The sequence below is a fragment of the Oreochromis aureus genome, linkage group 20 (genome assembly GCF_013358895.1).
Source record: "Oreochromis aureus strain Israel breed Guangdong linkage group 20, ZZ_aureus, whole genome shotgun sequence".
NCBI lineage: Eukaryota > Metazoa > Chordata > Actinopteri > Cichliformes > Cichlidae > Oreochromis > Oreochromis aureus.
Window position 1 is genome coordinate 20,006,599 of NC_052961.1, and position 15,955 is coordinate 20,022,553.

At 37.1% G+C, this 15,955-nt stretch overlaps 1 protein-coding gene across 1 annotated transcript; it reads right to left on the reverse strand.

Annotated features, from left to right (window-relative positions):
• Positions 1 to 53: 53 nt before the first annotated feature.
• Positions 54 to 14,489, reverse strand: b4galnt1a (beta-1,4-N-acetyl-galactosaminyl transferase 1a). The gene is made up of 11 exons (XM_031746850.2): positions 14,071 to 14,489; positions 9,884 to 10,092; positions 9,619 to 9,801; positions 8,974 to 9,080; positions 8,591 to 8,631; positions 8,312 to 8,492; positions 7,121 to 7,213; positions 6,831 to 7,018; positions 6,117 to 6,257; positions 1,960 to 2,197; positions 54 to 1,791 (listed from the first exon to the last, which is right to left on the reverse strand). The coding sequence occupies exons 1-11, from the start codon at positions 14,143 to 14,145 to the stop codon at positions 1,580 to 1,582; spliced, it is 1,668 nt and encodes a 555-aa protein (XP_031602710.2). The 5' UTR covers positions 14,146 to 14,489; the 3' UTR covers positions 54 to 1,579.
• Positions 14,490 to 15,955: the final 1,466 nt, after the last annotated feature.

A 15,955-nucleotide genomic window follows, 5' to 3' on the forward strand; every position in this document is an offset into this window, starting at 1 on the left:
CGACGCACTCTTCCTCCTGAGGCCCTGTAGGCTTTAACAAAACAATGGCCACATAATGGATCTGTGCTTTTTATTTAAATACATCATTTTAAATATAACAAAGCTGTATTTAAATACTCATATCACAGAATAAAACAAACAAACAAACAAACAAACAACCAACAACAAAACCCCCCAAAATGATTGCTAGATTGTTTCTATGTATGTAGGTATTTAGCTAACAGCTAACAATAGTGCCATAGGGATGTCTTTTGTCGCCCCCCCCTCCATCATAACTTTACCTCCCAGCAAAGAGGGGTTAATAAAAGAGATTTTGATGACCAGATTCAGTCCACAAGTCATGATAGTCATGTAAAGGATTCTGCAGCCCAGTGATAGTCTTGTTCTTTAGATTCAGTGAGGTAGTTGAGGAGCAACTTTGGTTCTACTAGTAAGAAACAGCAGATGCTGGGAAAAAAAAACAAGTACTAATTTGGTAAACATGTACACTCGTTATTCACATATTACACCTTTAACCACTTTAACCATAAAAAAGAGCCTTCCTTAGAGTGGAAGGGGGTTGTAGTAGATATTAATAAGAACCATCTTTAATGTTCCATCGGATTTGGGAAAGAAGTGCAAGGCCACTATTTACTAAAGGAGTGTCACTTAAACTCTAAATATAAGTCATCTTTTCTGTTTACAGATTGACTGTCAATCTGTTTAGGGTGCTCGCTCTCTCCTACCCAGTTTTTCGGTGTTATTACTTAGCCAGATAAAAAGAAATGTAATATAACAAATAAACAGGAAATGGATGCTAAGGTTTTTTTCAAACAAACAAACAAACAAACAAACAAACAAACAATACACTCTAAAAAAATTGCAGAAGCATTTTTAGAAATACTGTTGAGAACAAAAGACAAAGACAGCATCTGTTTACATAAATTACTGACTAAAGGTTTCATAGATTACATTTAGAGACGCAGTCACAGCAGCAGGATATTGTAAAATCACTGACATTAGCGGAGAGGGGAAAACATAAAGACTGTTGACCTGAGTATCCTACTAAAAATACATACAAATGAAACAACTTAAACAACAAAAACAATCATGTGACTCTGGGCATTAGTTTACAAAGCCATTTTCACCAAACTAACTGTTTTGCTATAGAATACTTGCTGCTATATTGTGACTTGCAACAATGTACCTTTTTTTTTAACTCCGTGTTTTTTAGAACCCGTTTAAAAAAAAAAATGCAGTGCTTCACAAGCTGAAGCTATTTATTATGTAACTGAAGATTTTCCTTTTCAGTGTCAACATTTTGCAAATCAGTTTGAGAGAATTTCAGAAATTTTAGTTTAAGATGAGGGTGAAACGCTTTGAAAACAATAGTCAAAAGGTGATTTACAAATTTCCAGAGACTTATGAAAGTTGTTAGAAACACTACAAGCCACTAACATAAAAAACACAAAAAAGAAAACAAACACCAACCTTGGATACCAAAGATCATAACTGGGTAATCCACCCAGTTTTTTTGGCAGTAAAAACCAAAAATAAACAGTTTGTCTTATTTTATCCGAGCAAAACTATTTCTCACATTTTACTGACTGGTCATGCATTTGAACCTGTTCTTAAAGTAGAAGATTTCGTCATGAGTTTTAGCATTCGTGGCTGACGATGAGTACCGGAATTTTTCATAGGCTTTTTGTACGTCTGTTTTACTCCAGGGTAGTATGATCTTTGACGCGTGACTCACAATGACGTCACTACAGGAGCCAATGTGGAGGTGGCCAAGAGCGTCGATGAAGAACTCTGCAAAAAGAAAGTATTCCATTTTCCACAAGCCTTATCTGATTGTGCCACTTTACTTTTTTTTCACTGCGAAGAAACTCATCAATGTAATTTCAGTTCTACACAAATAACACAAATTCCTTAGGGATTATTGAAGTATTCTGATTCTGATAACAATTAATAACTCACCTAGATGGGCCTGCCGTGCGAGGCGCGGGTCAAATCCAACCTGCTGCACTTTGACCGTCTGCGCCATGAAGAAGTTGATGACAGCATCAGCTACCACGCAGTTGGGAAATCCTTTGATGGCATGGTGGTAGCCAAGTCTGATATGCAAGCAGTCACCCTCTTTTCCGCCATCCTCCACCGATATGGTGTGACGATAAGTTGCGGTGTAACCGGTCACCTCTCTGACTGCACCACCAACCTGAAATCAGTAAGACAATAATGTTAAGGCAGAAAAGATCTTTCCAAAAATATGCATGCTTTCAAGAAGCAATATGTTGACTATGTAACCATTGCAACTAGGATCTGGGCCCTATTTCTGAAGTCATTTTCAAAAATTTTAAAAATTACAAAAAAACAAAAAGAAAAACTGAGTCTGACAACTGTGAGTTCCTTCTCTTCAAGAGAGGCTGATCATTGATTTAGGGTTGTGCGTCAGTACGGAAAGAAAGCCATTGTCAGCAGTTTTCAGTTCGAGCACAAACTGATAGAAGCTGGTTTAATCAACTTTGTGAATGTTGCTCCCCAGTTAACCATGTTCTTTTTTTGGAGACCTGAAAAGCACTTTGGATCAACTCCTGTGGCTTTAAATCTGCTATAGAAATGACAATGACATATTTTATTCAAGCATTTTCATAGTTCATTTGAGGTATATTTTTGCTGTTCCCAAAAAATTTATTTAACGCATTTCAATAGGTAGAATATATTATATGACTGCCTGAACATGGTCTATAGGTAATCGGATTGCTGAAACGACTAACTGAGCAATAACATTTTGAAAATCAAAGTTAAGCAATGCTAAAGATATAACATCATCTATTATGACTGAATCCTTACTTTCACTGTCATGTGAGTTGTTCATATCTCATGTAACTGCATATTCTTTGCCTAGCTGAAAGGACTCTGCCAGTGACCTCAGTCTCTGGATCTGTCTGAGGGATTTTCCTCCTTTAGTATTTGTTTTCTTTTGCTGCTCGTTCTCTTTTTTTGTGCTTCTTCCACATGCTGATATCACAGTAGAGAATTTCCTTTCTACGAACTTTGCTATTTGCAGTGTTTTCATTTCCATCTGGAAAATCCCTTTACAGGATGCCTGTGTTTCTTACTCATGCAGCCTGTGTGTTAGTGCTCAGAGTTGCCCTTGAATGGAAATGTAAATAATAAAAAGAAATCCTAATTTTTGCACAGTGCACATATGAGCCAATAGTAACTTGAAAAGATTTCCAATTTTGGCCAATTAATAATGTCTACAGGAGCTGATGGACAACCAATCCCACAGGTTACCCACTCACAGCCCCCCAGCCTCCACCTCCCCCCAACTTCCTCAGCCCTTGATGTCAACAGCATTCTTCTGCATTCAACAGTTGTAGCATTCCTCTGTCCTAGCTGCTGTTGATATCAAGTACAGACGAAGATGAATAAGACAAAACAGAAACATAGCAAGTCATTCACAGCTTGGTGCATATATTTCTCCTGTGAGCCTGAGCAAAATATGTTTTGATCTTTATTTTTTTGAAAGATCATTTAACTATTTTGCTTGAAAATAACATGTTACAATTGCTTTTTTACCTGCAAAATTGTGATTTTGAAAAAAATAAATAAATCGTAAGTCTTTTGTAGTGGACATCGGGTCATGTTTTGATCACAGGATGATGTGGTGTAACGTAATGACATCGTTTCCATGTGTGGATTTCTGAATATTAGAACTGTCAGATGAAGGAACTGCATGTGAACACTAAAACATAATTTTAAGTAATAACTTCTCATAGTCAAGCTTTTTGATTAAACTTCATCCTGCTGACCTAATAGTCACCTAAATGTTGATTGTTAGATCACATCACCCATGGCACCAATAATGGTCATGCATGGTATGACCGAGGGCTGAGTGAGGTAGAACTGTGGAAGATGAGTCAGAGTTGGTGCTGACAGGAGATGACGTGGACGAGGGCCAGGCATTAAAGCAGGAACGGGAAAGCAGGGGCATAAATGACAACATCCAGAGCCCTGTACAATACTTCTTATTCATTGTGGATAAGAAGTATTGTGTAGGGCTGTGAAGTTGTGGGATCTGGTTTCTCAAATGCCATACAGGACAGCGGCCTGTAAAAGGAATCATCTTTCTATTGTCTTAGGAAATTGAGACAGCCTTGTTGCATACGGTTTAAGAGAGGTCTCACCTTCCAGAGGGAATTAGTATTTACCGGAGACATCATGATCATTTGTTACTTTGATCTTAAAGAGTCTGTCTTATTTACTGAACTGACTAAAACAAAGAACCAGTAAATGCAGATTCTAGGTTATCTGAGTTTTTCCACGGACACTGGTATGTTTTAAACGTTTTTTCTTTTGACACTGGAGGGACTGCCATTAATTTCGTTATACTTGTTACTGTGATAAAGATATTTTGATGTGCATACCTGTGTGTGTGTGTGTGTGTGTGTGTGTGTGTGTGTGTGTGTGTGTGTGTGTGTGTGTGTGTGTGTGTGTGTGTGTGTGTGTGTGTGTGTGTGTGTGTGTGTATATATAAAGGTTCTTCTTTCATTTTCTAAACATCATAATGCCTAAAACCTTCAGAGGCCGACATTACACATTTCTTCTTATTCATAATGATGTCAGGTTCCCACAAGCTGACGTGTCTTCTTCTGACCTTTCACCTCCATGTTCCAATGTCTCACTTCCCTTTCACAATTTTAAGTAAAATCTAGACTCCTCCTTCTCTCTGCTTCTGTAAGTATGGACAAAGGTTAAAAATGTAAGGTAGTGGTTCAGAGTTACTGAATGAAAGCTGTTTTGGAAGGGGTAAAGTTATAGTAGATTTCTCAAATCCCACTAAAATCCAAGCTAAGACAAAGAAATTAAAGAAATGATTTGGGTTTTAGCAACAGAATCACTTAACTTTACTTGTGGCCATAAAATGTGAAAAGTATCAATTCCTGTCATTCTGAAAGGAAGGGTCATGTACTCTGTTAACCCAGCCTCCACAAATGTGGCAATAGAAAGTCCAGAGATTGACTCACAGAGGTTGCACAAATGGTGCTTGACATAGAACATTCAGATTCATGGCACCCATGGAGGGGGAAAAAAATGAACTGCTGGGTTTTAAGAGGATGTGGAATGAAACTTCTTTTATTTTTACACCTTTTATTTGTGTGGTGGAGTACCTATGTTCTTCATTTCCAAAATTTTATTGCAATTCGAGTCATAAAGTCCAGTGAATAGCTTGAAATGGTACAAAGGTCAGTGGTGAACTGCCAGAGGTTTAATAAAAAAAAAAAAAAAAAAGGTAAGGTTACCCAAAACTGAAAAACAATGTACATTTCAGAATTATACAAAAAGGCCTTTTTCAGGGAACCCAAAATTGGTTAACAATTTAAAGCTGTTCTGAAGCAATGGAGGTTGATCAAGCTTTGAAAGCTGGTGCTACCAATTCCTACAGGTGTTCCAACTTTTCTGGATTACTTACAAACCCCCTCTGTCTGGATAAAAGCGGTGTTGGAAAACACTGTGGTACCAGACGCTCGTGAGCATCAGTTGAACAGTATTGTACTGCAGAAAGTAGTGTGTTGTTACCAAAAAAAAAAAAAAAGGCAATTAACAATGGAAGAGACAAACTGTCATCACACTTAAAAATCTTTCCCACAGAGACTTTGCAAGAAAGTCAAGGTGTGTGTGAGTACAGTTTCCTTTACCATGTAAAGGGACTCAGAAACTGGGGCAAACTGACAGGAAGAGGTCTTGCCGACGCAAAGTCACAACAGCTTTTGTGATAGGCAGCTAACAGGAAACTACATGATTTTCAATTTAAAAAAAAAAAAAAACTGGAAAAATTTGGGTTTTCTAAAACTTTTGACTGGTAGTTTAGATCTACATCATCACTGCACTTCCAAAACTGGCACCCAAGACTTGTAATCAGGGCAATTTCAAGGAAAAGAAATCTAAAACACAGTCACCATTTCTCCTTTTGTGACATTGTGCTTTGCTTTTCTAATTACTAGTTTGCATATTTGCATCAAGTTTCAGGCCGCTCCTTTAAGCTCACTTTAAAACAAACAAACAAACAAACAAATAAACAAACAAACAAACAAACAAACAAACAAACAAACACAACTGCATCGTCTTACCAGATCCAGAGTGGTCTTTTCTAGGATGTCCACCATCTTCTCCAACTTGGTGTTTGCAGTAAAGATGAAATCATCATCCACCCAGAGCACATATTTGGTGATTACCTGAGACACTGCCAGGTTTCTACCTGCAAACCAACCCTGTATAAACAAAGAGGAATCAATAATAGAATAACCACAGTGAAAATGGCAAAGCAGGATCCTATTTGAGGAAGCAGGTTAATCTGACTGAATTACCTCTGAGATAAGCAACTCTGAGTTTTGGTTCCAGAACAGTTTTGGGCAGAGAAAAGATAGCCATTATCAGGGGAGCTCTGATACCAGGATTCGCCATAGCAACAGGTAAATAGGTGACACAAACTAAAGATAAAAGTTTTAAGTTTGAGGGCATTTTTAAATTGAATAAAAAAAACAAAAACAAAGTAAATATGTTGCATTTGGGTCCTACAAATAAAGTAAACAAGGTGGTTAAAGTGAAGCAGTAGAGTTGGAGAGGAACTCAGGTTGTTGGAGAGTAACTCCGATTGTTGAAGAAAACCTGCCAGCAAGCAGGTTAAGTTCACAGTCTGTTGCTCCAGTTATTGAAGTTAACTCTCTTTCTGGAGCCCCCAGAGTGTCCTTCATCTCAGGCTTAACAAACTCAGAGTTTTTCACTAACCTTGCTTCCTGGAATAGGGACCAGGTCATCACATACAGAAACAGTAACTTGTTTACCTTTCCAAATGGCATGATGTAGTGTTCAATATGAGGACCAGTCACAGGCTGAGGGTGTTCATTATCATCTGCTATCACAATAGTGACGGTGGGATAATATTTTCTTATGCTGTCAATGAGATCTTTCAGTTTGTCATAGCGCAGAAAGGTCTTGGTGGCGATGGTAACTAGAGCTGTAATATTGTACTCTAAGAGAAACCAGAACAACAAATTAAACACTCATGTGACTTTTAAACACTGTGCATCAAAAAGCTAAACTTTACATGTGTTCATAGTAACTGCTCACAAACCTTTTTGGTATCCCGAGTTGTAAAGTTTCGGATTGTTTCTGTGTTCAATTTTGATGGGGAAAAATGACTGGTGATCTTTGGTTGCAAACTGAACTGCAGAATGAAACAAACAAACAAAATGATAAAAGCCAGCTTCAGAATTTATGGGCAGTCATTGTCGTGAAAATAACCTCTGCACTTGAAGCTGTTAGCTGTATTTGCCTAAGCACAGCCCCACCCTCAATGACATAGCTTTAAAAAAAACAAACAAAAATCCACTGGGGAAGCCTTCACTCACCTATTTCATTGGCTTTTAAACCATGCGGTCAAGTTTAATTTCTATTGGAACTTTTTGGACAAGAATACTCCTCAAACATTACATTGATCAACTCCTTTGTGCGAGCAGAATCATCTGCAGCTCAACGGGACAAAGACCAAAGGCCCCTGTTTCAATCCAGGGGGTTGATGTGGAGGACTATAAATACCTCGGATTACATATAGATAATAAACGCCACTGCACTCTACAGGAAAGGCCAAAGTTGTCTCTATTTTCTGAGGTGGCCGAGTTCCTTCAACATATGTCAGACAACGCTCCAGACTTTTTGACGAGTCTTTTGTAGTCAGTCCTATTTGTATATATTAGAGCTATTTCTTATACTTTGTAAACCTTGTAATATATCGATTTACTTAATTTAGTTCGGAGTATTCTGATCTGATTAAATTAGTTTCTTTCTTGTCTTTACGAGTGTGACATATGCTGATGCTATCATCAACTAGGAGCTGAAAAAAAATGAATAGTACACTTACATTTTAACATTTTGCCTTCCTGAAATACATAATGAGAGTCAAGAAGCAGTGAATGTAGAATGCACACAGCTGTCAGACTGCCATCTGTAACCTCCAGTTCACGGATATCATCTATCATTCTGTAATGGTTAATGCGTAGCTAGCATGTGTAAGCTCTTTAATCAAATACCGTCAATGCTTAAAAAAAATCTACTAGAGTTTAAATCTCCTTAAATTTGTATTGTAATGGGCATTTATTTATTTAATATTTAATAGAAAAAAATTGCATGTATAAAGTTACATACCAAACTTTGCTTTCCCTTCGTCTCATTGTGGGTGAGGGGGCACTAACTGTTTATATGTTCAAACAGGTACATTCTACATTGCACTTTTAGTATCAGTTTCATATCCACATCATAACTTTACTTGTGTCTGCCGTCTTCGGATGAAACACGATGTTTGTATAGGTGACAAACTGCAGTTGTTTGTTCAGAGCAGAGAGAAGAGGACTTGACAGAACCACGTTCTTCTCTCCCACTCCCTGGATGGAGACCATGTCCACCTTAGCAGCAACATCAAAAGTTCCAAGTGTTGCAGTCAAAGATACCTGTTACAGGATTAGCGTTGGTTGCAAAAAATAATTTAAAATAATCATATTTAAAATGAAGACAAAAAAAATGTGCAAGACAATAATTGAGGCATTACCATGTGATCTAATTTTGTTTCTTCTTCTTTAAGGGCTAAACCTGCAAAGAAACAGTTATTTTTGGAGAAAAAGTGGAATTATATAAAGATTTAAAAAGATTTAAAAATATGAACCCATTTAAATAGCAGTTTTATTTCCTCTTTTTAACAAGAAAGTGCTCGTGCAGAACACAGGTGGTTAAGTTTTGTTTTGCTTTCTGTAGCTTTAAATAAAATGACCATGCATACACTTAACCAGTCTTCCTTCCTGTGATTGTTCTGCATCCTGTATTATACCATGCACAGTGTTTTCAGTCAAAGGAGGGCCCAGTGTAACTTTGACCTTTTAAAGGTCAAAGTTACACTGGGTTTCAATGTTTTTTGCATATTAAATATGCCTTTACCAGGAATGATGATCGTCTTTAGGGGTCGCACCAGCACACCCTGGGTAGGATACTGAAGAGGACTGTTGGCCTCTGCTACATTAAGCACATCTGCAGGATTGTAGGACCTTTGGAAACATGACAATGATATACACACACTACAACATAAAAACTGAGTTTTGTGTGTGTGTGTGTGTGTGTGTGTGTGTGTGTGTGTGTGTGTGTGTGTGTGAGTGATGTAAAGGGAAAACCCACTGCTCTGTGTGACGTTGTTACACACACACACACACACACACACACACACACACACACACACACACACACAGTACACCTGATCAACTCAGGCTTGATAGTGAATTTGACAGGTGACATCTAAAAACCTAAATTCACTCAAGTATCCTCTTGTATAACTAAAATAAATAAAATATCTTACTTTAAAATATGATCACAAACAATTGCAGATATAAGAAAAAAAAAATTGTATCAAGAATGCCATTCTGCTAAGTATACTAAAAGACTCGTGGATGAAAGGTTTAAAAAAAAAAAGTTGTCTTCTTTTTGTACAGAGGATTGCTCAGTTGCTTGGTGTGGGTAAATTACCAGATTGTCATCTAAAATCTTATAAACCACTCATTATCTAATCAAAAGATGCAAAACATGAGATACCTTTCTTGAAAGTTGTTGTACTCGTCAGCTCTGTGCTGCTTTACACTGACAGGATCCGGGTGGAACTCCAAGAATGCTCGATCAAGATTGTGAGCCCACACCCGTGGAAAGAGCAGATTTGACAATGGTAGGTGAAAGGTTTCTTTATCAGCCTGGCATATGCAGGCATTTTGAGCCAAACGACTGTTGGAAATAACAAAGAGTTGAGTAATAAGAAGAAAAACTTAAATTAATTAATTTAAAAGAAATGGTCACACTTACACACCTTGCCACTTCCTCCTTTATGTGGGAGGGAATGTCATAACCATTTGTGGAGTCTCCAATTTTCCCAATGAAGAGTTTTTTAATGGGTGTATCTTGTCTTGGGCTTATGTCAACTTCTTTGCTGCTAGGTTTCCAAAAATAAAAGAGGGCGACCAGAAAAAATCCACTAAGCAAAGCGAGTTGAACACACTTCCTAGAACTGTTGCGCATCTAGAAAGAAAATTTGTATAGATATCATCAGGTTGATAAACAACGGTGCTTGGGAGAGACAGACATTATGGGTCATTGGAAACTTGAAAAGAGCCTACACTTATTAGTGCTAGATGCAAAACCTGTCTAGGTGCAAGGCCAAAAGCCTGACATTGTGCGATCTATTGTACAATATAAAGCGCCTTGAGGCGACTTTTGTTGTGATTTGGCGCTATATAAATAAAATTGAATTGAATTGAATTGAATTGACATGCACACCGCAAACGTGGTGAAGCATACTGTACAAAGTATTAAACCATAAAATAATTGAACTTGTAGACTTATAATTTCAAAGTTAAAGTTTACCTAAGTTTACAAGGGCTGTCAAACCTTATTTGAAGACGTATTATGCTGCAGATGCACAAATCACCACGAGGAAATTATATCCCCAGTTACAAAAATCTAACTCCAGTATAGCTTTTTAGAGCTGCTCTGCTACTACACTGCTTATTTCGTCTTTCTTGTTAACAGGATGTGCTCTTTTAAAAAGGATGTGGGTCTGCTGTTGACACTATTTTTTTTCATATATCATGATGGAAACTCTTAGGTTGTGTAACCACAACCAACAGTTTTTTGGCATCACATTTTCTGTGGGAGTTAATAAACAAAATCAACAACTACAGAAACTGTGTAGATAATCATTTGAAAGGCAGCTGGTCAAGTCTGCTATGACCATCTGTGATCATCTATAACCATCAATAAATCAGTGTTGCTGTTTAATATGTATTTTTATATAACTGACTTTTTTTTTTAATTTTTTTTTTTAACTGGATTTAAAATTTTTATAGTTTGTATTATTTTGTTTGCTTTTGTGTAATTGTTGCTCCATTGTTGGTCAGTGCATTTCCTGTTACAGGCTGCAGCACTCAATTTCTGTTCATGCAGTTAATTAATCATTAATGTAGAATTATGGTAGCTAAGAGACCTCATCTTATATCTTCCAGGTACATTCCTGATAATGTTTTAGCCTTGATAAAGTAAATAATTCATATGACTAGAGAGCTACATAGGTTCTTTAGTGCACGCATAATCCTAACAGCTGAAGTCTGAATGTAGCTGTAAATGGTTATGTTTGTGAAAAATTGTAGATTTGATTTATTTGGTCCGTATTCTTCCCTCCTAATTAGTTCTTACTTTCAGAAAACATGACAATATTAGTACAATTTGGCTGTGCTGACATTATCATTTAAAAACTAGAGCTAGGGCTAATGTGTAGTGTGCAATGTGTTTGCTCTTTCTGTCATATGGAGTGCAACTAGCATTGCAGGTGGGAAATAACTATCATGTATGTACTTGTACTCAGCCACGCATCACTGGCTGATAGTATTTCCTGCTTTTTAGCCTGGTTGTACTGAATGTGTCCAGTAATGAAAATAGTTTTTCGTTTCAACCTTCAGCAGGAACAGGTTTTACCAAGCACTGTGCTTTGTTGGAGGTTGTTACAGTAGCTTCCTTGTATGTTAATTAACAGTGATCACTTATCAGTCAAGTTTCAGACCTAGGTCTCACACTCAAACATGCCCACACTCGTCTCAGTATTGGATGAACTGGGGGATATACATGTAGCAATGATATTACAAATGAACCGAGTGCTTGTTCAAGACTTCTGCGCAGCAGTGTTTAAAAATATAACTTTGCATTTTGTAGTGCTACTGTACTCTTTTTTTTCACACTTTAGTTTACAAATCAGCAGTTGCAGGATGTAACGCGCAGTATGCCAGGATGCTCGCATACACTGAAAAAAAGGCCATGTTGGATTTACTTGATTCAATAGTGGACATCGGTTGCACACAAATGTTTTGCTTTGGCAGAAACTTAAACAATTGAGTTCAATCAACACAACTTTTTCATATTCAATAAACCTGTGCATTTTGTGTTCATAAAACACGACTGAAACATGTTTAGATGAAGTAAGTTGAGCTCTTGGAATATTTTAATCCTTCACAATTTTGTCATTTTATTTCAACACTATTCAATAACTTTTACCCCAATATTACTTGGTCACTTAAATACTACATGTTCTCTTCATATTATGTAATGTTCAACAAAGTCTAGATCCTGGTTACCATAAAAATGTAATGGATGTACAACAACTACCATCCTCCTATCTTTATCCTGGTTGCAGGGGGGCTGGGAAATAACCCTGAAGTAATAGGTTACAAGGCAGGGTACACCCTGGACAACTCATAAGTCTATCACAAACAACCATTTGCACTTACATTGACAGGTAATTTAGAATCACCAATTAACCTAACTCTAACAACTGTATGACTTTTAACTGTGGGAAGAAACCAGAACACCCAGAGAGAAACCAGTGCAAACTAGCCAGACTGTGGATCTGAACCCAGGATCTTCTTACTGTGAAGCAACAGCACTAACCACCATGCCACCAATCCAGACTTAACAAAAGCAGGAAAGCTATGACTTCAAGGCTTGATGCAGAATTTTTTTGTACATTTTTGTCCTTGACAGGTTAAACCACAATAAATAGCAATAGCATACACGTGGTGTGTGTATAATTGTCTGCCTCTTATAACTCCAGTGATTTTCCTGCAGTTTGACATCTCGTGAGATCTTGTGAATTTCATGAGTTCAGCAACTAACCACTCTTACTAGATTGTACCATGTCATCTCAACAAGAACAAATTAAGTTGTTGAATTTCATACAGATCCTACATGATTTAATTACGTTTATAGAAACATGATATTATTGTGTTTAAATTACAAGTTAGACTTTTTTAATGTAACAACCACCCAATTTGCTCGATTTGACTGAGATGGATGCCTTCCTGAAACCACGATCCAAAGCGTACGAGACTGAAAGTTATTGACTTACTTCACTCGAACATGATATGAACAATTTAATCTAGCCTCTCTGCATATCATGTAGTTTCTACACTATATAGTTACACTTAACTTTAAAGCATGAGGCACTTATGTTAAATACATGCAAGATGTTTACGTAAATCCAAGAGTTGGCCAATCCCTTTTTTTCAGTGTACTGCCCATTAGAATGCGCAACAGTTCTAATAATAATTATATACGCATAATTATATATAATTTTATATTATTATAATCTTTATTCTAGATTATTTTCTTTCTTTTAATTTATCCAGCTGAAAACGTAATATCTTATATTAAATTAATATTTTATATTAAAACATCTCACCGAAATGGGATGCGGTCTAATTATTTCATATTTATTTACCTCTCGGTAGCTTATTTGCAGTACATATAACCAGGCAAGGCAGCTTTAAAAACAGCTTGTAAATACTTATTAAAAATAAGTGTTTCTGTTCTTATTGATCACTGAGTCATTTGACGCAACAGATTTTACAGACAATCTTTGGGATGCAATGGAACAGGAGGTTCAAATCATGGTCGTTTGAGGAATGTTTCTAGCACCTTGTTGAATCTACGAAGCTCTGAAGGCAAAACCCAGTACTAGCAAGAGCCATAGTCAAATCAGCTCACAAAGTTAACTACATCCTTGGTACACCACAATGCGTTATTTTTGGATAAATAAACTTGGAGGCTAAACATTCAAAAATATTAATGTTTTTGGCAAAATGACAACAGAGTTCTACTTCCACTTCTCTCGCTATTAATAGAGAACTAATACAACAGCCAAACAAGGCTATCTGTCAATAGTTTAAAATACGGCTGAGTGCAGCATTATCACGTCTCAGTGTAAAACCCTTTCTGATAAAGGGGTGAAAAGTGAACTTCCCCAAACAACACACTTCTTTTCATACAACACGAGAATGCTCCGTTTCATATTTTCTTAGACAAAACTATTTAGCATAACATATTCGCACACATTGTAGCCCCATTACAAAGGAAAATGCCAGAAAATCCCTGCACTCTGAATATAACCAGCAGCCTGCAGCTTTTCAGAAAATATTTGATAGTAGTACAGGAAAAATAAATGTTTCTTACTGTTGCTGCTTCCCTGCTACAAAGACGTTCCTTACGGCGGTGAGCGCTCACATTGGACGACAACCAGCTTTGCATAGGGTGCGTTCGCGTGTTTGTGGGTTCTAGGCTGTCAGTACATGGCACAGCTGAAAGCCACACCTCATTTACAGCCCAGCTGCTTCAGACTGGTCAAAGTGTAAAACATTTTCTTTAAAAAGAAGGCCATCTTTGAAAGGTGCTAATATCCCCAGAATGAAACCTGATTATACTTCTACTTTTCAGATAAACTCTTTTACATTCTGAATTTGTGGATCACGTGGCATAACAGCTACCACCAAGGGCTACATGCAAAAATCCCCAAATATACTCAGGTTCAAAAAGATGCGAAAGAGGGAACGAACACGTGCAATGCTTTCGTTATATTCACAAAGCCTTGTACAAATCATTTTTTGTAAGCAGGTCTTACAAGTCGTTGAGCGCAATTAACATGATGAAACGATCTCCACGCCCATCTCAGTGCTATGTCTGAAAGACTCCCTTAACCCTTTACTGCACAGTGCAACAGAAGGTTTTCTTAAAAGTCCGGGGGATGAACTTGGTGTTATCATTTGAAAGTGAAAACAAGTTTCAGAAGGTTGAATTTGAATTTTAAAGTTATATTTGAAACTTTGAAATACAATTCAAAACGTTTAGCGAAACTTGTAAATCGTAAATCGTTTTGATAGCTTAAAAGCATCAATCAAGTCAGTCTGATAATCGATTTCAAAATAAAAGCCCTTTGAAATGACCTATACATGCTGTATTTTTCCCATCTTCACACACTCCTTCTTTGTACAACCAAGTTCAAGTTTAAGTGAACAAACCATAAGCTGGAAATATGAAATAGCATTAGTTGTTCTGTAGGAAATAAATGTCCTAATGGTCCCAAACCATAAAGGGAAATTCAGAGAGTCCATTTGGTGTGAAACATCTTTATCAAACTTGATCTTTAAATCCATTCAGTGTTTTTGTAAAATTCATGTTGTGCTACAGTACTGTTACAAATTAATATATTGCCAAAACCTTTTTTTTTGTTGTTTTGTTTTTAAGCTCACAATATACTATAGTAAGGGTTAAAGCTAAAAAAATAAATTGTTCCTGTGTTTGTGATCTTTGGAGAGTCAGAGGCTTAACTTATATACAAACATGATTAGAAAAGCCACATTAGTACCTACAATAACTTAAAATATATATATATATTATAATGAACCTTTTGGGTCACACCAGCCAGGCCGTTTACAGGTTTTGTCTGTGTTCCATTGCTGCTCCCTTGTGGGCGCCACAGAGTGTAACTCTGCAGGCCACTTTGTTGGAGGTCTGTGCCTTTTTTAATTCCAGTGCAGCTGTAGGTTGAAAGGTCAGAGTACATCATACACCCTTGTTGTTTTCATCAGTTAACAGGGAAATCTCAACATGGAAATCTTGCAATGGCTGGCATGAATCTAAGTGGTGCAACCTTTGACCTTAACCTCTGTCTGGGTTGTCTGTAGTATCTGGAATAGTCACTGCCACACTTTCTACTTCCAGCAGGAGCTGGTTCTCTGGAGATTTCTAATCAGTTTCCTTGGGTTTATTTCTCACAGAAACGCTTTGGCTACTGCACCTGAATCTTGTTTGCTAGAAGGGAAAACATCCCAGCAATCACCAAAACAATACTTTTTAATCACCACATGGTAGCAGTTCAGATCACATCAAAAAGGGAAGCAAAATTAAATGCATTCAGGACAAAAGCCTATTGAAATAAAACAGGAAGTAACACACACTGAAACCCAGACTAAGACGCGTAAACCTGACACTGGGACAATGGAATGAACAGACATGGAGACAAAAAGACACAGAGATCAGACAAACAATATCAGGAGATGCT

What these genes read in the sequence shown, in the direction of transcription:
- b4galnt1a (XM_031746850.2), bottom strand. Translation starts at nt 14,145, where the DNA reads ATGCAAAGCTGGTTGTCGTCCAATGTGAGCGCTCACCGCCGTAAGGAA. An exon ending in ATAAAGGAGGAAGTGGCAAG is followed by an intron (nt 9,802 to 9,883) that starts GTGTGTAAGTGT and finishes TATTTCCAACAG; the next exon opens with TCGTTTGGCTCAAAATGCCT. An exon ending in AAAGACGATCATCATTCCTG is followed by an intron (nt 8,632 to 8,973) that starts GTAAAGGCATAT and finishes GTTTCTTTGCAG; the next exon opens with GTTTAGCCCTTAAAGAAGAA.